An 18,576-nucleotide genomic window follows, 5' to 3' on the forward strand; every position below is an offset into this window, starting at 1 on the left:
AAGGGGCTGACTTCAGAGGGGCAGGGGCCTTGGAGTCTCCCAGCCCCACCATCTCCCTGCTGGTCCCCTTCTGGAATGTTCCTCTGAGGGCCATGTTCAAGGGCCACAGTTCATGACTGTGGCCACCAAGAGATGGGGGATGATTCTGTTGTGACAGTCTCAGGGAGGACATTAGTTTGGGAAAGACCACATCCCCCCCAGGCAGGTCAGGCTAATCAGGGTGGTGCCCTCTGTGGTTGGGCCTCAGGGGGACAGGCTGGAGGTGAACTGAAACACCCCATGTTTCTGGAGACTGAACTCTATGTAAATGAGATCCCCGATGACCAGACTTTCTAAGTGACAAGGGTCTCTTGGACAATTCTGATCCCCTGCCCAAAGAATTGCTCTTCTCCTCGAGGTTGGGACCTGGTCCACTGGGCCGTGGAAGGCATGGAGGATCAGAGAGGTGAAATGAGTTGCCCAAGGCAGCCCAGCTTGTGAGAACTGGAGGCCAAACTTGCATCTACCCCAGCCAGGCACAAAGGCATCAGCTTAAGTCACAGGGAAGAGTCCTAATATTTCTCTTAACTGAGCCCCATGCTGCATGCTTGAAGGTTGTCTTGCCTAATCGTCGTCACGTGACTAAGGAGGGCTATCTTCGTGCCCACTTCACAGATGAGGAAACTGAGGCCCAGAAGAGTTTGAGTGACTCACCCAAAGCCGTACAGCGAGTGAGTGAGAAACCAGGTTCCATGTGTCTCCTGTTTGAGCCTTACTGACCCGCAGGCTCCAGACAAGGCCAGCACCACCACCCCCAACCCCCGTCAACAACCCCAGGAGCAGGGGATGGTGATGGCATCCATCTTGAGCCTGCAATGGGGGGCTATCTATACCAGCTGCACCAGGGTGATAGGTCTGCAGGGAGGCCCCCAGCTCAGCCACAAGGATCTGGGCCGTTTCTCTCTGAAAAGGGAGGAGGAAGTGGTTTTGCCTGTGTGCCGGGGACGGGTGAGGCAGCCAGCACGCATCTGGGACTAGCTGATGTGTTAGGTAGGGGTTCCCACACTCAGGGCCCACAATGTGTGTAGGGGCCCCCAAAATGTTTTAGTGTTTTAAAATCAGGAGAAAAAAATGGATACAATAATAATGAATATATAAAATAAATCCAGCCCAGGATATGTTAGTCTTGATATCAAGGAGGTTATAAAAAATAATTTTAAATGGGTGTGTTCTTTTTTTTGTTTGTTTTCTTACAGAGGAAGTCATAATGTAGCCCTGTGGCACGCAGTGAGGCCTCAGTCTGTCCAGGCTCAATCCTGCCTCAGGGATTTTGCTTGTGCTGTTCCCTCCCCCTAGAGCACTCTTTCTGTGCAACAACCCGGCAATCAAGTTGACTCCTACCTGACCCCCAGCAAGCCCTTTCCTCCAGATCAGTTAGGCCCCCCTCTGTGGGGTTCTTGCAACTCCAGTTCCCCCTTCCTGACAGGCTGTCCACTTTGAAACAATGACATTAATCATTTCTCACTTCTCTTCGTTTCTCACCAGGTTATAGATGCTGGGAGGGCAGGACCTATGCCTGTCTTGGGGTCACCTCTTTTGTTCCCTGAGGATCTGGCACACAGTAGGTGCTCAATAAAGGCTTGTCGAGGTCTGGATGGAGCAAGGGTGTCCAGCCACCTGCATGCAGCTCAGCAGCTCCGTCAGACTGCAGACGGGACGGGGGGCAGGGAGGGACAGCGGTGTCCTAGTCCCCGCCCAGGGCTCACCTACTTAAGGAAACAGGAACCACTTGGGGCAACGCCCCACCCCACTGACGTGCAGTCCCTGAACAGAAACCTAGGCTCCTGCAGGTGCCGGGGCACAGCCAGAGTGAGGGCCTCTGGCCCCCCCACAGGGTTCTCCCAGGTACGTGCCTATTTCTGTACCCACCCCATGCTGAGTGAGACCGGGGCCCCAAGACCCTGGAGCCTCATCTCCACCCTTGAGAAGATAGCACATGGGGGCCAGGCTGGGCCAGAAGGAGGGACAGGGCTGGTGGGGTCCAGAGAGGCAGGAGGAATTTTCTGGGGGCACTGGTAGGTGACCATTGGAAAACAGAGCTGGAATTAGGGAAAGAACATTCCTGGCAGGGGCACAGCATGGGCAAAGACATGGAGAGGAGAGACAGCTTGATCAGTTTTGGGTAGAGTAAGGATGTGGGGATGAAGGGGTGAGGGAGGCCTCAATGCCAGGGTCAGAAGCTTAAAACAGTATGACTTCATTCGTCAGCCAACAGCCCTGCACCCTCCTCTGTGCCCACCCAGTGCCAGGTGATGCTGGGGACCCAGAAAAATCCAAAAGAACCTAGCCCTGGACCCCAGTCCTCAAGAGCTCCTAATATGGGGAAGACTGAGCCAGACAGAGACACTCCAGCTCCATGAGGCAAGGCTAGACCAGAATGGTGGGGAAGGTGAGGGACAGAGAGGGATGCCCAGGGCTTTGTCTTAGAGAAGAGGCAAGAAAGCTGCCTGGAGGGGGGATATTTTTGCTGACCCTTGAAGGATAAGTAAGAGTTCTTCCTGGTAGAAAAAAAGAACAAGCTTGTAAACATTACCTCATGCTAGGTCACTACTGGATTCATGAATGTTCATTATATACATACAGTGCTTACTGCTGTGCCAACTGTATCCTCTCAGGTAATTACCATCATTAGCCCCAAATTGCAGATGAAAATTCAGGCACAGAGAGGTTAAGTGACTTGCTCAAGGTCACACAGCAGCTAAGTGAGGGAGCTGGGGTTTGAACCCAGGTTGCCTGGCTCTGATTGGGCTCAACTGATTTGTCACGCTGCTTCATTTAACATTTTTTAATGGATCTATTTAATTTCACTTGCTGCAGAATTCCTTTGGGTCGTTCCCCAGAGGGTGTGCTTGGTGTCTGTCTTCTGGCAGGAGAAAGTCAATATTGACTGGGTTGATAAATACATCCCCTCCCTGTGGAAACAGCTTGGTAACAAAGACGTTCTGAGATATTGAAAAGTTAGACCAGTGGGTGGGAGGAGAAGGGGCGAGCTTCAGTTTGGGGACAGAATTAAGGGTAAAAGTGAGGGGTCATGTGTAGACAACCCAGCAGGGCACAATCCTTTTGCTGGTTTTTCACTGACTTAATACTGTTTTGCAAATCGCTGCTGTTTTCTTTCTGTTTTCCAGCTCTGTTTTCTCTGTCTTGGCTCACGAAGTCCTGTGGTACCTGAGCTTAAAACTGCTGAGAATGAGTGTGAATTAACCATGCACCTGACAAGTTATAGGTGTGCCATCGGTAGCCACCACTTATGGTGACGATGGTGACAGAAGCAACTGTTTGGGGCCACATCTCTGTAGTGTTTAATGAAACCATGGCAACCTTTTATGGCACCCACTGTGTACCTGCTGTTTCATTCATTCACTTATCATTTTGCCATCTCCACGTCCCTCCCAGGACAGTGATAGTTACTTAATATTTAAATAAACTCAGTTCTTAAATACATATATTTTTAAAAGGGACTTTCTAATACTTGTAGTAATGACATAATAAGAATAAAAGGAAAAGGAAAAATCCTTGGGGGGGGGCGCGGTTTGGGACAAGTCGATGAATGAATGTGCATAAAGTGCCAGCACATAGTAGGTGCTCAAGAAACTCAAGCCGACTTCAATCCTGTTGTTCTGTCCAGCCTGGAGGACTTCTTATAGGAGGAAACACCATGAGCTGCATGAATAGAGCAAAGGTGCGAGGTGGACCAGGCTTGACTCTCTTTCCTCCCTCCCATTCCCAGGTCACCCCTCACCCCTGGAAGCCATGACAGAGGCCAGAAAGCTGCCCCCACCACTGCCTCCAAGACTGGACTGGTTCGTGCAGACTCAGGTGGACCAGCTGACCTGTGGAGGGGTCCCTGAGTGGTTCCATGGTGCCATCTCAAGAGAGTAAGGACACACCCACACCTTCCACCCTGCCCTTCACCCTCTTCCCTTGTCTTCCCCGACTCTAGGCAGGTTTTTACTGCAGAATTCTGGGCTTAGCTCAGCTAAGTGTGTTAAGAGGGTGGGTGAAAAGAGCTCTGGAGTCCCAGACTTGAATCCTGCCTCCTCCATGGACTCACTATGTGACCTTGAACAGGTTACGGGTCCTCAGCTTTCTCTATACAAGTGGCCACCAGACCAGTACTGCCAGGGACCTGACAGGCCCCTGCCCCCCACCTCACCCAGGTGGGGATGCAACCTCACCAGTCAATGATGGCAGAATGCAGCCTCAGAATTTTTCTTAACACAGTGCCCCAAACAGCTGCTCTCAGTCCATCAGGGATATAACCAACATGCACTTCCTACATCAGACTGAGCTCTGAGGACATGAACAAACCCACCTAGTCACCCCTAGGGGCTGGCTCTAAATAAATGGCGACTAGAACATTTATTGCCACATTCTGCATGCAGGAAGTTGAGGAAACTGTGAAAGCCACAGAGAGGAGGAACTGGACATGGTTTCTGAGTTCTGGGGTGCACCAAAAGAAATGCAATGTGAGCCACACATTACAATTTTAAATCTTTTTAGTAGTTTTGTTAAAAGAGTGAAAAGAAACAGGTGGAATTAATTTTTATCATATTTTTTATTTAACCCAGTATATCCAAGATATTCTCATTTCAACATGTAATCGGCACTAGGTCCTCAAAATCCAGCACGTACTATATGCTAAAATCACATCTCAATTCCCACCAGTCATATTTCAAGGGCTCAGCAGCCACACGTGGCCAGTGGCCTCTGTATTAGACAGCTCGGGTCCAAAATCCCCATTCTGTCTCCTAGAAGGCCACATTACTCTTTGTGAACCCGAGATAAGAGTAACAGTAATACACTAAGTCCCCTACATACGAATGAGTTCCATTCTGATAGCGTGTTCGGAAGTCCAATTTGTTCCTAAGTCCAACAAAGTTAGCCTAGGTACCCAGCTAACACAACTGGCTATGTATTGAGTTGGCCAAAAAGTACGTTCGGGTTTTTCATACGATCTTATGGAAAACCTGAACGAACTTTTTGGCCAGCCCAAGAGTAGTGTACTGTAAGAGGTTTATAATACATTCGCATCTTTGAAAGTTCGCATCTTGAAGGTTCATATGCAGGGGAGTTACTGTAGTGAGCATCTTTGTGGGTTCTTACCAGCTGGCAGTTCCCACATTCACGCTGCATGCACATCCTCTGTCCTCAAGTGGGCCCTGAGAGTTAAGAGTTTACTTTCGCCTTAAGGAAGCTGAAGGTCACAAAGGGACTGACCCTCACCAGGGGTCACACAGCTAATGAAAAGCAGTGCTGGATTTTAAAATCAAATGCATCTAAGAGCAGCTCCTGCTTTATTACCTGTGACACCTCGATCTACCCAAAGGTGCCTCTGGGGGGTGCCTTCCAGGCATTGGGAAGGCAAGCAGGGGCTCTGAGAGATGGTCAAGGTCATCAGAGGCTTCCTGCCAACTCTGGGAGAACACCCCTGTCCCTGAATATCCCAAGCTCTGAAATAACCAAGAAAAGAAGGGGTTTTAGGCTGTTTGTTTGAAAACAGAAAAGTACAGGCCTCTCTGACTCAGGGGCACCAGTACAGGGATGACTGGTATACCGGACATCTGGCCAGTATGCTTAGCCATCTCTCTCCTGTATTTGCCCTTCCAGGGATGCCGAGAACTTGCTGGAGTCACAGCCACTGGGATCCTTCCTCATCAGGGTCAGTCACAGCCACGTGGGCTACACGCTCTCTTACAAGTAAGGCCGGGGCTAGGGGCCAGGGCAGGGACAGGAGGGCTCCGGGGCTTCCTTGGAGGAGCAAGTGGTGCTTCATACAACAACTTCTCAGTGAGCAACCAGTGCGAGGGTCTGGCCAGATCTAACTGAAGAGTAGGCAGTTGCAGGTCTGGCTGTAACCAGCAGACTTGGGCCTGGCAGTAACTGAGACTGTGTGTCTGAGAACAGGAACTGCTGAGGACTCAAGAGTGGCAGCTGCATTTCCCCTTACTACCCCTCTCTCTCCTACCATTTAAATGTCAACTCCCTGACTTCACTCAGGGGGACATGTTAGGGGAAACCAAGGCAGCCCAGCTCCTTAATTTCTTGATGCCTGATCCAGCATCTCAGTTAGAGGATTCAGCAGCGCAAACTACTTTTCAAAAGGATTCCAGGCCAAAGGAATTTTTTAAATGGACCTATTACAGAGTTACCCATAGAGGGAAAAGCTTAGGCTTTTAGTCACGCAGTCCAAGGCTTGGCTGTGCCACTTAAGACGCTGTGTGATCTTGGACAAGTTACTCACCTTTTCTGTTCCTCCCTCAAAGTCCTCATCTGGAACATAAGAATGCTAAAATTAATTCAGAGTCATAATGGGAGGATTAAATGAGACGTAGTAAGCACGTAGTGGTCCATTAATAAATGCATCCGTTCATAAATAATGGAGCATTTATTCAGTACCTGTACCAGTTTTCATTGTTGTCATTTCTATTGATCTATAGCACGGAGCTAAGCTTTTACCTGCAGTAGCTTGTTCTATCTTCACAAGAAGTCCTGACGTCAGCCTTAGTAGCCCCATGTGATAAAGGGGGAAACTGAGGCACGGTGCAGTCACCTGCCAAGTGTCACATGGCTAGTGAGTGGAGGAGCCTACAAGGGAATCTAGGCAGATGGGCTGTAGCCATGATGCTGCCAGGTCAAGGGCTGGGGGGTGGGGACAGAATGATGGGGAATGAGATGGCAGTGTCTCCGCAGAGCTCAGAACTGCTGCCGCCACTTCATGGTGAAACTGTTGGACGATGGGAGCTTCATCATCCCTGGGGAAGAGAGAGCCCATGCCTCTCTAGTTGCCTTGGTCACCTTCCATCAGCAGCAGCCGTTGCGGCCACACGGGGATCTGCTGACGCAGCCCAGCCAGCAGGTGAGGGTTGGGACCCCCAAGGGCCATAGCGCTCTCCCAAGGGCCAAGCCCCCCAGACTCTTTTGCTCCCTCAGCCCCCTCAGCCTCTTGTGATTCTGTCATTCTTGCGGTCCCCGTTTCTCTTGTGGCCCCGCCCCTCCTGGTCCTTGTTCCCTGGCCCGCAGGCTGATTTTTTTTACAGGAATTCATGTGCCAGGTATAACCTTGGCTGATCTACAGGAATAGCATATTTCCTTATAAGACTCAGTGGGTGGGGCCCAGTCCTCACAAGCTGCTGTGGGAGGGGCATATCTCCTTATAAGGATTGATGGGCATGGCCTAGGCCCTCAGAAGGGGCTGTGAGTGTGGCATATTCCTTATAAGGCCCAGAGGGCAGGGCCTAGCCCTCAGTAGCTGCTGTGGGAGGGGCATTCTTCCTTACAAGGTTTGTGGATGGGGCAACCTCTGAGCCCCCATTTCCAGGATCTGGGACCACAGCCCCATCCCTGTACCCTCCTTGGGACTAAGCTGCATGTCCCCTCTGCCCCGCAGAAGGATCCAGCCAATGCGGATTATAAGGATCTCTTCCTTTTCTCCGACGCATTGGCTGAGGAAGCCACCAGCTCTGCTCTTGGCCTCAGCAAATACCAGAATCCCTCATCTTGTCCCATGGCCCCACTTGAAGAGGTATGTGACAGAAAACTGGCACCTTCAATCTGGAAGGTGGGAGGTGGGGCAGGGGGATGCAGGAGCAGAGGTGGCCAACAGCTGCCAGAGGAGATGTTCTAGAATGAAGATCAGATCCCGTAGCTCCAAGCTCAAAACTTTTCAGGGAGACTTCCCTGGCAGTCCAGTGGTCAAGACTCTGTACTTCCAATGCCACGTGGGGTGTGGCCAAAAAAAACCCCAAAAACTTTTCAGTGATTTCCCAAGGCACTGAGATTAAAATCCCAACTATGATCTCAGGTCCCGCTACCCATCACCAGCCCAACTTCAGCCCCTCTGCCAACCCTTCTGCTGTTCTGACACATCAAGCTAACCTCAGGGCCTTTGCATGTGCTGTGTGCTCTGCCCCCAGATTTCCCATGCCTGGCTTCTTTCATCACTTCTTCTTCAAGTATCTCTCTCCCCAGTCACCAGACCTAAAGTAGCCCCTCTGCCTTCTCCATCACATCACCCTGTTCATTTGCAGCAGAGCAGTCTGTAAAATTTGAAAAGTCTTGTTTATTTATGAGTTTTCATGTTTCCTGCCTGCCTCTCCCATCAGACTGTGAGCTTTGGGAGTCCTGAGAATCTGACTTGTTCACCACTGCTTCTCCTGTCCCTCAGAGAGGCCCTGGCACATCAGTGGGTTTGCAGGTGAGGGTGGGGGAACAGTCAGGGAAGGCTTCCTGGAGTAGGTGGCATAGAGCTGGGACATTCAGGATGAAGAGGAGCCAACCACACACAGAGATGCAGGGAGGGTATTCCAAACAGAGGAAACAGCACATGCAAATGTCCTGAGGCTCAGGGTGAAAAACAGAAGAACCACAATAGCCAATGTGTGGACAGAGTGGAGTGAGCAAAAGGGAGATTGTTGGGAGGTGAGGGGCCAGAGTCGGCAGGGGTCATTCATGCAGGGTCTTGGGGCCAGGGTGAGGTGCTGGGATCTATTCCAGGTGTGCTGGGGAGCCATGAGAGAGCTTGAGCATGGTGGGACTGATGGTGTTCCCTGTGGCTGCCGGCTGCAGAAGGGGCTGTCTAGGGGCGGGAAGGAGGCAGGGACAGTATCCACGTGGGAGAAACTAAAAAGGGAGCCCTTAAAGGTGGATCTTGCTGATGGCTTGGAGGTGGAGGGTGAGGGGAAGAGGGACGGTGTCACGGTTTGAGTCCCCCAGTCATCCATTATTTGGGAAGTGATCCCAGCAGGTGCCATGAGGGGAGCAGGAAAGTGGGTCACGAGAGAGAGGGCCACCAAAGGAGGCTGCTGTAGTGAGCGGGTTACCCCTGTGGACTCTGTGGAGCACGCACGTCAGTTATCCCACCTTAGGGACGAGGAGCTGTGGTACTGATCTTCCCTTCCATCAGTCATTAGTCAAGCGCTGTCTCTGGGAGGTTTTAATTCTCTGGTACCTCTGGTCTGCAAAGTGGCCAAAGAAGTCCCCAAGGCAGAGTCCCCACTGCTGGCACTTGGGAGTGGAGCTGGAGGCACCAAAATGCTCAAGACAAAGGGATGTGGATGGGGCATGGACAGCATCTGCCACAAATGACACCCAAGTTTGGGGCCTGAACAACCTGGTAGATCAGGGGTTGGCAAACTACTGCCCAAGGGCCGCATCTGGCCCACTGCCTCCTTCTGTATGGCCCATGAGCTAAGCATGACTTTTATGTTTTTGAATGGCTGAAAGAAATCAAAAGAAAAATCGTATTTCATGACCCTTGAAAGTCAGATGAAACCCACATTTCCGTGTCCATAAAGTATTAGAGGAACACAGGCATGCTCGCTCACTGACGTGTGATCTCTGGCTGCCTTGGCCCTACAACAGCAGAGGTGAGTGATGAAACATAGACTGACCTGCAAAGCTGAAAACATTTCCTCTCTGACCCCTTACAGAAAAAGTTTGCCAACCACTGAGGGAGACAGTGAAGGCCTTTACTGAGACAGGAAGGGTGGGTCGTGGGATCAGGCTTGGGGGTTCTCTTTGGGACTTTCTTGGCCCCAGGACATCTGGGTGGAACCCAGATCCCAGTTTCTGGGGCAGATTCAGAGCTGTGGTAGGCGGGGTAGCCCCAGGTCTCACCTGCTCTCGGTTTCAGGTCTTCACAAACCCAGTCCTGCTCCATCGGCGAAAAGAAGGGAAGCCATTGGCAGAGCCGGACGGGGCATCCACGGAGAAAGCTACTTCCTCCTGCCCCCCGAAAGCTCCTCTTGAGGAGGCCCGCCAGAAAATCTGGAGGAATCTCAAGATACTCCCCCGGACGGGCAAGAAGGTCCAGCAGGAGCTGAAATCCCAGCTGGTGGCTGCGAGCTCATCGCTCTGGGACGCCAAGCCGTTGGCGGTGACCCATGGCTCTGGAGCTGGAGCAGGGGACTCAGCCTGGAAAAATAATGTCTTCACAGACCCCCAAGCTCCAAGAAACAGAGATGAGCCCTCCAGGAAAGCCTCAAGGTCAGTCAGCTGGAGCGAGACAACTTCGAGGGTCAGGGACTGGCACCAGGCAGTCGTGAGGGCCCTGTCCTCACACGTGTCCAAACCGGAGCCAAGGGGCTCGCAAGAACCACAGGACTGTCTCCCCGAAGAGTACCGCTCACCGCCACCCTTCGCCCCTGGGTACTGCTAGGTTCGCCTCGGCTCTGGGACCCTCTTTGCCGGGGGCCGTTCACACCTGGACCTTTTGCTCTCTGCCATGACCCACTAGCCCTCAGGGACCTGAGGAATGTAATAAAGACATTGCTTGGGTCTGGTCCTGCGATTGCCAGTAAGGCGACCTGGTCATTTTAATAATAATTAGTAATAATAATAATGTTACCGCAGTGGCGTCTAGGACACCTACTCTGTGCCTAGCCTCACACCAGACCCTCCATGTTCATTATTTCTTTTATGCCTCTGAGCAGGCCCATCAGGTAGGTTCATTCTGCACTTTTTTTTTTTTTTTTGTGGTACACAGGCCTCTCACTGTTATGGCCTCTCCCGTTGCGGAGCACAGGCTCCGGACGCGCAGGCTCAGTGGCCATGGCTCACAGGCCTAGTCGCTCTGCGGCATGTGGGATCTTCCCAGACCGGGGCACGAACCCGCATCCCCTGCATCGGCAGGTGGACTCTCAACCACTGCGCCACCAGGGAAGCCCCCATTCTGCACATTTTAAAGAAGAGACAGGAATTTCCCTGGCGGTCCAGTGGTTAGGGCTCCATGCTCTCATTGTCAAGGGCCTGGGTTCGATCCCTTGTCGGGGAACTAAGATCCCACGAGCTGCGCGACACAGCCAAAACAATTATATTAAATTAAAATTAAAAAAATAAAGAAGATCCAGGTTCAGAGAGGAGAAGAGGTGTGGCCAAAGTCACATGGCTGGGGTGTCAGCACCAGGATTCGAAGCCAGGTCAGTTTGAGCCCTTTCCCCACGTAACCTAGGCACACCTCATAGAGTACAGCCTTGTCTGTAACAGGGCTGTTCATGCCTTCCTCTCAGGGTTCTTGTGCAAATGGAGATGAAACTTGTGGAGGGCTTGGCACACAGTAAGCACTCCTGACATCAACGGCGGCTTTAGGAGAGGCATAAGAGGCCCTTTCCTTTAAAAAGGGAGAGGCAGCCTAGGGCTGTGGGTGGGGATGGGCTCTGGAGGGAATCTTGGGTTGTGGGGCTGTGTGACCTTTGGTGAGTCACTAGACATCTCTGGGCCTGTTTCCTCATCTGGAAAATGGGGAGAAGAGCAGTCCCTCTTTCTCAGGATGAACCAGCAGAATTCAAATAAAACCTAGGGCTTTAGCGCACAGTAGGTGCTTAATAAATGGGGGTTAGGGCAAGAGTGGACACCCTAGAAATGATACACAGTGGAGGTGTCTGGGAGGGTCCCTGGGGGGCTTGTCTCTCTTGCAGGAATGACCACTCCTTGGATTGACTGGGGACATGGGATGGGCCCCCAGGCTGACTATAGGTGGACTGGGTATGGGGGTTCCCAAATCTGCAAGATGTAGAGGTCTGGGATGTGCAGTGAAGTGGGCCTGGGTTCAAGTCCACCTCTGCAGATGACTTCAGGTGTGGCCTTGGGCAAGTCACCCCGTTGCCTCTGAACGAAGTGTGAGTTCTCCTCAGCCAACCCTGCTGGGATGTCACAGGCAGCCAATGTGATGAAAGAATGGCAGGTGTTTCCTGAACTGTAAAGCACTGTGCCAGCCTCAGTGAATAACATTCCCGCCACCACACCCTCTCCAGAGGCCTCCTCTGGCGATTCTAATGAATCAGTGAGGAGGTGAAGCTTTAGTCCCCTTGAGGAATTCGGGGATTGAGGGGAGAAAAGGCAACTTGAGCAGTCGAGGGTTGGGCCTTGGGAGGCCCTGAGCTGGGACAGCATGGGCCTGATCTCCACACCTCGCCTCCGCCCACCGAGACCCACAGTGAGGTACTTCCAGCCCTCTCGGTGGAGAGACATCCAGAAGTCACCCCTTTCCTTGTACAAATGGGGAGATTGTGGCCCAGAGAGGGTGCAGCCACACCCAGGATCACACAGTGAGGACAGAGGTTAGATCCTTGGCTGCCTCCCTCCTGTCTGCCAGGTTAAAGTTGGGAAACATGTTTTCAGAGCAGCTGTGACTCAGTGATGTGTGTTTATTCCCGGAGCCCAGGGAGACCAGATTCTACATTGAGATGAGGGGTCGCCCTGCCTTCCTCTGGCCCGGCTCCTCCGCAGTACCCTCAGATGCGGATGTGGAAGGTGCTGGGTGCAAAGAGAAAGGGAGTCTGTCAGCAGGCAGAGGGTACCCTTCCTTCGTCCTTCTCCCCAACACTCCCACCAGGAGTCCCCGAGGCATGCAAGGAGCCGCAGTGGGTGGGGGAGAGATAGACCCCCTCAATAAACCCCAGGCCGTGGCCTTCCTGACCCCCACAGGGGTTGAGAGCACATCACTTTGGATCAGAGTGTACATCCTGGCTCTGCCCCAGACTCTAAGTGCGCGGCTACCCCTCTCTGGGCCTCCGTTTACTCCCCTGTAAAATGGGGATAAGCTGTCCCTCCTTCACTGTGCTGTAATAAGGGCTAAAAAGAGGCCAATGTACAGGGCGGGACATACAGTAGGTGCTCAGTTAGTAGCAAGGGATTCATCCTGGTGTCATTATTCGTGTCTCCGTGGCGGGAGACCATCCTTGCTTATCCAGGGTAGAGGAAGGAGGCCCTCTGGTCATGAAAGGATACCACCAATGATAACAGCCACAACAGCAACCATAAAGCAGTTACTGAGCACCTACTGTATGCCAGGCACTGCTCTAAATTCTTTCCGTGTACTAGCTCAGAGGTCACTCAACTTTTCTCGGCAAAGGGCCAAATAGTTGATATTTCCAGCTTTGCACAATGACTCAGCACCACCATGTAGCTCAAAAGCAGCCGTAGATGCTATGTACACAAACAGGCAGGCTGCGTGCCAATAAAACTAGCAATAGACACGGAAATTTGAATTTCCTACGGCTTTCATGTGTCGTGGAGTATGATTATTCTTTTATTTTCTCCCCTAACCATTTAAAAATGTAAAAACCATTCTTAGCTCACGGGAGGTACAAAAAACAGGTGGTGGGCCAACCCCTGTATTAACTCATTTAACCCATGCTATCCGCCCTACAGTGGAAGCACTGATTCTCCCCAGGGCTGCCAAGTGCTATGGTACAGTCTGTTCACTACAAAATGTTCAAGCAACTGAGGGCTGAAGTCCAACCATATTCTACTCACCCAAAGAGCTGTGTCCACCCAGAGGAGGTGTTCACAAGGTCTCTAATTATCCCCATTTTAAAGACACAGGGACTGAGGCTAGGGAGGTCGGGAAAGTTCCCCAAGGTCACAAATGAATGAACAGAGGGATTTTCACAAAGGGAGTCTATGAACCCTTTCCATAAGAGCCTCTCTCATACATGGGAACGGATTGTGCAGGGTGGAGAGGAATGTCACCTGAGGAAGTCCGGCGCCCGCAGGATCATGTTCTGGAAGTCTTCCAGGGACAGTCGCCCGTCGCGGTCCCCGTCGGCCTCATCCAGCACCTTCTCACACACCAGGCTCACCTCCTCAGCGCTCAGCTCTCCCCGCGTTAGCTTGGTCACCGTCTGCTCCAGGTCCCACACACAGATGTAGTCATCGTTGTTAAAGTCTGCGCAGCAGAACAGGTGGAGCTGTGGTGGTGAGGGGACACAGGGGCAGGAAGGCTGGGCCAGTCATGGGCACATCTTTTCCCTGTCTTACAGAGGAGGAAACTGAGCCACTGGAGGGAACCCAAGACCCTAGGGTTTTATCTGGATCTTGCTTTGGAATTGGGCAGGGACCTGCTGGGAGGTCATTCATTCACTCAAGTATTTATTGAGCACCTACTACGTGTCAGGTGTGTGATAATTGTTATTCATTCCCTCTTTCAATAAGTATTTATTGAGTGCCTGCTGTGTGCCAGGCACTGTGATAAATTTTCATTCATTCATTCATTCAGCAAGTATTTACTGAGTACCTACTATGTGCCAGGCACAGAGACAGATGGTGAACCAAAAAGACACTGGCACTGCCCTCGTGTCTCCTCAGAGAGAAAGTCAATAAGGAGTGAACAGATGAATGAACAAGAAATTAAGCAGCATTGCTCCATGCAAGGAGAGAAATAGGCTGTGGCATGGAGAGTAACTCGGGGGCATGGGTTACTTTTCACCAAAATTTCAAGGTAAGAAGAAGCCAGGGGAAAGGGCACAACAGAGGCAAAGGCCTAGAGGCAGAAAGAGTTTGATGTGTTGGGGAAACAGCCAGGCCATTGTGGCTGGAATGGAGTCAGTAAACGGATGGGGTGGGGAGGTACCAGGGTGAGGTGAAGGACAGGGCCACGCAGGGCCTCGGAGCCCTTGGGGAGACATTTGTGATGGCAGGGCAGCCCCTGGCCCGACCCGGTCTCATTCCCGTTTCCCCACCCCGGGTCCCCGCACACACCATAAATTTTAAAAGCGTAGTAGGCTTTGAGGTCGCGGGGAGCCATTTCACTCATCACAGAAAACATGTCCAAGAAGTTGTCCAAGGTCATGTGGCCATCCCCATCCTCGGAGAAGACCTGGGCGATCCTCTGACGGAAAGGGTTGTCCTAGAGACAGGAAGCAGGGAACCAATCCCTGACCAGGACCTTGGGGGGAGGGCTCCGCATGGTTTCACTCTCAACACTCACCTTCCTGGGAACCTCCAAGTACCCCTCACCAAGACTGTCTTCCTCCCATGATCCCTGGAGAAGACTTCAGGCAACTCCAATCTCCACCCCAGTGGTCTGGGTGTCGTTAACCCCATTTCCAGCTTCAGAGGCAGTCACATGACCCGAGTGAGGCCAATCAGGGATTTCCATTCACCTGGCAACCGTGATTGCCTCTGGGATGAGCATATGACTCAAACTTGCCAATCAGAGGCTGCCCTGGGAGAGTTGCTGAAAAGTTGGGGTGGAGGAACCTTATTTCTGCTTGTTGCAGAGCTTATGGGAGGAAATCTGAGGCAGCTGGTGTTTCCATTCACTACCTCAAGAGAACAGGCTTCCTGAGACTGAAGACTCTTCCTGGGAGAAACTGAAAGATGGAGGGAGATTCCCAAGCATATCCTCAGAGACCCTGGTTCCAGCTGTACGTGATGCTAAGCCTTTCCCTGCATTTTTTGCTCATGTGATCCAACCCATTCCGTCCCTCTTGAATGAAGTTTCTGTCCCCTGTGATAAAATAATCTCTATTCACAGTCCCTCACCCCAAGAGTCCCCTCCAGAGTCACAAACTATGTGTCAAACAACCAGCTGAGAAGAACCCACATTTAATAGCTCCTACTATGAAAAGAAAAACTAATGTTCCCTGAGTACTTGCCATGTCACAGGCCCTGTACTGAGCCCTTTACCTGCATTATCTCATCTCATCTTCCCAACAACCCAGGGTTTAAATCCTGTCTATGTCATGTCCTAGCTGTGTGATTATGAACAAGTGTCTTAACCTCTCTGAACTTCAGTTTCTTCATATGTAAAATGGAAATAATCACAGTACTCACCTCATAGGAATGCAGCAAGGGACATCCCTACTATTTTTTCCCTGCCTGCCCCATGGCCCAGGCATACCTTCAGCTCAGGCATGCTGCCAATGAGCTCGTAAGGAACCTTCACATCAGGGTAGCTGGTATAGTCGAGAGGGACAAGCTGGGGGGCAAGGTCCTGGTAGCGATAGAAGAGCCTGGTGTGGGGACAGAAACAACGAGAAGGTCTGGGAGATGGGTGTGTGTGGCTTTGTCCCTACTCTCTCACTCTTGCAGCTGCTTACTCTACACTGAAAGATGCTGAGTCCCCAAGAGCCATTAGCCGTGGGCCTAAGCCTCACACACACAAAGCCAGACACAGGTGCCTTTATCGCCCTGGGGACAATGCCAAGGTAAAGAGAGGACTCCAGAGCTAGGGAAAACTAGAGTGCAGGAAGCAAGCCAGGGAGGAGGAAATTCTTCCTGGAGGAGGGGGCATTGATGCTGGGTTTTGAAGCATGAGTAGGAGCTTACCAAGCAGATGGGGTCGACAAAGGGAGAGTGTTTAAGGCAAGGTCATTCATTCATTCCCTCTTTCAACAAGTAGTTATTGAGTGCCTACAGTGTGCCAGGCACTGTGATAAATTTTCATTCATTCATTCAACAAGTATTTACTGAGTACCTACTATGTGCCAGGCACAGAGACGGATGGTGAGCAAAACAGACACTGTCACTGCCTTTGGGTCTCCTCCGAGAGAAAGTCAATAAGAAGTAAGCAGATGAAAGAACAAAAAATTAAACAGCATTGCTCCATGCTAGGAGAGAAATAGCATTCACATTTAGCATTCAGAGAATCTGAGCCAATCTATGTATCTCTGGACATTATGACATCGTTGGCAAGGCCTCTAACGGCCCACATCCTCACACTTTCCTTCTCTCCCTTCATAATGGGGGGCAGGGTTCTCTCAATGGGGCAGAGCAAACACAAAAGTCTAATATTAAGGTTTTTCAAAAGGGTAAATGAAAGACATTTTGCAAAACACCAAATGCCATACACACTACCTAGATGGTAGAGCCAGCTCTCCACCCTAATGCCCTCCCCTGGTGACACCATACCATCATTGAAGCATGCTGAGCAGTAGCCTTGTAGAGACCATCCTTGATGAGTCAGAGGTCCCCAAGCTGCTAGGGACTGTCTCTGAGGGGGACAGGAGCCCCTCGGTCACACGATGGCTAGGAACTCGAGGAGGAGATATCTGGAACTTCAGTCCTGGGTTCCTTCAGAGAATAGCCTGGGCTTGGGTTTGGGTTTCTGTATGGCCTTGAGTAAGTCCCTCTTCCCCTCATCCCCCTTTCCCCTCAGTAGGTCTGTCTGACAAGCGAGAAGCTTGAGGCAGACAAAATGTTAGTCTCCAACTCCTTGGGGCTCTACCCATCTACCCAGGGGCCTGGGGTCAGCCTCCCTTGTCTGAGCCTCAGTTTCCCCATCAGTAATCCAATCGTGATGGCCAGGATGACCTTGCAAGCTGTCCTCACCCAGACAATGGGGCTCACTGGTGAAAGGTGTGTCCATCAATAATGGATGTCCTGTGCCCACACAGTTGGGGCCTTGGCCCCTATCACTCTGCAGCTAAACCCCAGCCAGCTTCAGTTTCACAGCTCCAAGTTCATGGGTCGGGGCCTCTGGATGACAGCTCCATGGGATGAGTGATGATGTAGAATACCCATCTATGCCTGGCTCGCTCACACCAGGGACCTGCAGCAGCCTGGGGCCACCTTCTCACTCTCTAACATTGATGTCAACCCCACAGCCCAGAACTGGCTCTAGACTCTGCCCCTGGCCTCCCAGCCTCTTCACACTGGCCTCAGGGGGATCTTTCTAACATGCTGATCTTCATCTGCCATGCTCACACACTCTCTATGGCTCCCCGCCACCTTTGGGAGAAAGCCCAAGCTTGTCAGCCTAGAGACATGACAACAGGACCAGATGTGACTTCTCAGCCTTCCCATCTCTGCATCCATCCACCGACCACGCACGCAATCCCCGCATTAGTGCTTTAACCCTTATGAAGCATTGAACGTGGTCAAATTGCAAATCAAGCAACGTATAGCAAGTTTCCACCTCTTCCTCCCTCCTCCCTAGACTGACCTCATGATTTCCTTCCTCGTGAAGAAGGTGCAGTCCTGCGGAGAGAGATGTTGGCTTGACCCAGATCCTGCCTGGTGGGGGGCCTCCTTCCTTTCCCACAAGCCCACGTCCATCGCTGCCTGAAGCCACACACAGAGCCTCCCCAGAACGCTTGCTGACTGCACACCCAGGATGAAGAGATGCTGTCCCCATTTCTTGGGCCAGTAAACCAAGACTGCTAAACCCACCGAGGGTCCGGCCCATCACGCCTACCTGATATGCTTCCAGCTGCTCATGAGTAAAGACTGTTTGCTTGTTGCCCATGGTGAAGACCACTGCCAGGACCCTGGGACAAGCTCCCAACGCCCCCAAACTCCTCGGGGCCACACCGGTCGGCAGGCTGCTGTGTACCAGTGTCTGGGCAAATCTCCCTGCCCTGGTTGTCACCTGCCCACCCTCCACATCACCCCCGGCCTGGGTGAGGCTCAAGTTACAGCCGAGCTCTCTGGGCAACAGCCTGAGTATGTCCACAGCCACCAGAGCAAGGAGAAGGGCTTTGGGAGGTCACAGGGTAGCCCTCAGTGGGGAGAGCACACCTGCCACCACCAGGTGAGACCGAGGGTATGGGGCACCTTGGAGAGATGGGCAGGGTGGTGGAGAGGCTGCCAGCACACCCCAGGTCAAATTCCATCTCTTTACCCACTAGCTGTGTGGCCTTAGGCAAGTCATCTGGCCTCTCTGAGCCTCGTTTGTAAGATGGAAATTATATTAGTACCTACCTCATAGAGTTGTTCTGAAGATCTAATGAGATCATTAATACAACACCCCCAAAAATATTTGACCACTGGATACAGGCAAGCTCTAGGCACATAATGGTAAACAAGCTAGAT

At 51.8% G+C, this 18,576-nt stretch overlaps 2 protein-coding genes across 4 annotated transcripts; one reads left to right on the forward strand and one right to left on the reverse strand.

The window, feature by feature from the left end:
• Positions 1 to 1,816: 1,816 nt before the first annotated feature.
• On the forward strand, positions 1,817 to 10,198 carry HSH2D (hematopoietic SH2 domain containing). Of its 2 annotated transcripts, XM_070045104.1 has the most exons (6): positions 1,817 to 1,884; positions 3,770 to 3,917; positions 5,650 to 5,739; positions 6,733 to 6,898; positions 7,430 to 7,564; positions 9,674 to 10,198. In XM_070045104.1, the coding sequence occupies exons 2-6, from the start codon at positions 3,793 to 3,795 to the stop codon at positions 10,196 to 10,198; spliced, it is 1,041 nt and encodes a 346-aa protein (XP_069901205.1). In that variant the 5' UTR covers positions 1,817 to 1,884; positions 3,770 to 3,792. The 2 variants fall into 2 exon arrangements, with proteins under 2 accessions (XP_069901205.1, XP_069901206.1); XM_070045105.1 differs by lacking the exon at positions 1,817 to 1,884 and having other exon boundaries at positions 3,785 to 3,917; positions 5,650 to 5,701.
• Positions 10,199 to 12,272: 2,074 nt separating this feature from the next.
• Positions 12,273 to 18,010, reverse strand: CIB3 (calcium and integrin binding family member 3). Of its 2 annotated transcripts, XM_030880281.2 has the most exons (6): positions 17,960 to 18,010; positions 17,708 to 17,742; positions 15,665 to 15,776; positions 14,521 to 14,668; positions 13,513 to 13,708; positions 12,273 to 12,294 (listed from the first exon to the last, which is right to left on the reverse strand). In XM_030880281.2, the coding sequence occupies exons 1-6, from the start codon at positions 18,008 to 18,010 to the stop codon at positions 12,273 to 12,275; spliced, it is 564 nt and encodes a 187-aa protein (XP_030736141.1). The 2 variants fall into 2 exon arrangements, with proteins under 2 accessions (XP_030736141.1, XP_060151555.1); XM_060295572.1 differs by lacking the exons at positions 15,665 to 15,776; positions 17,708 to 17,742.
• Between the last annotated feature and the right edge of the window lie 566 nt (positions 18,011 to 18,576).

The sequence above is a fragment of the Globicephala melas genome, chromosome 3, assembly GCF_963455315.2.
Source record: "Globicephala melas chromosome 3, mGloMel1.2, whole genome shotgun sequence".
In the NCBI taxonomy this organism is placed as follows: Eukaryota; Metazoa; Chordata; class Mammalia; order Artiodactyla; family Delphinidae; genus Globicephala; species Globicephala melas.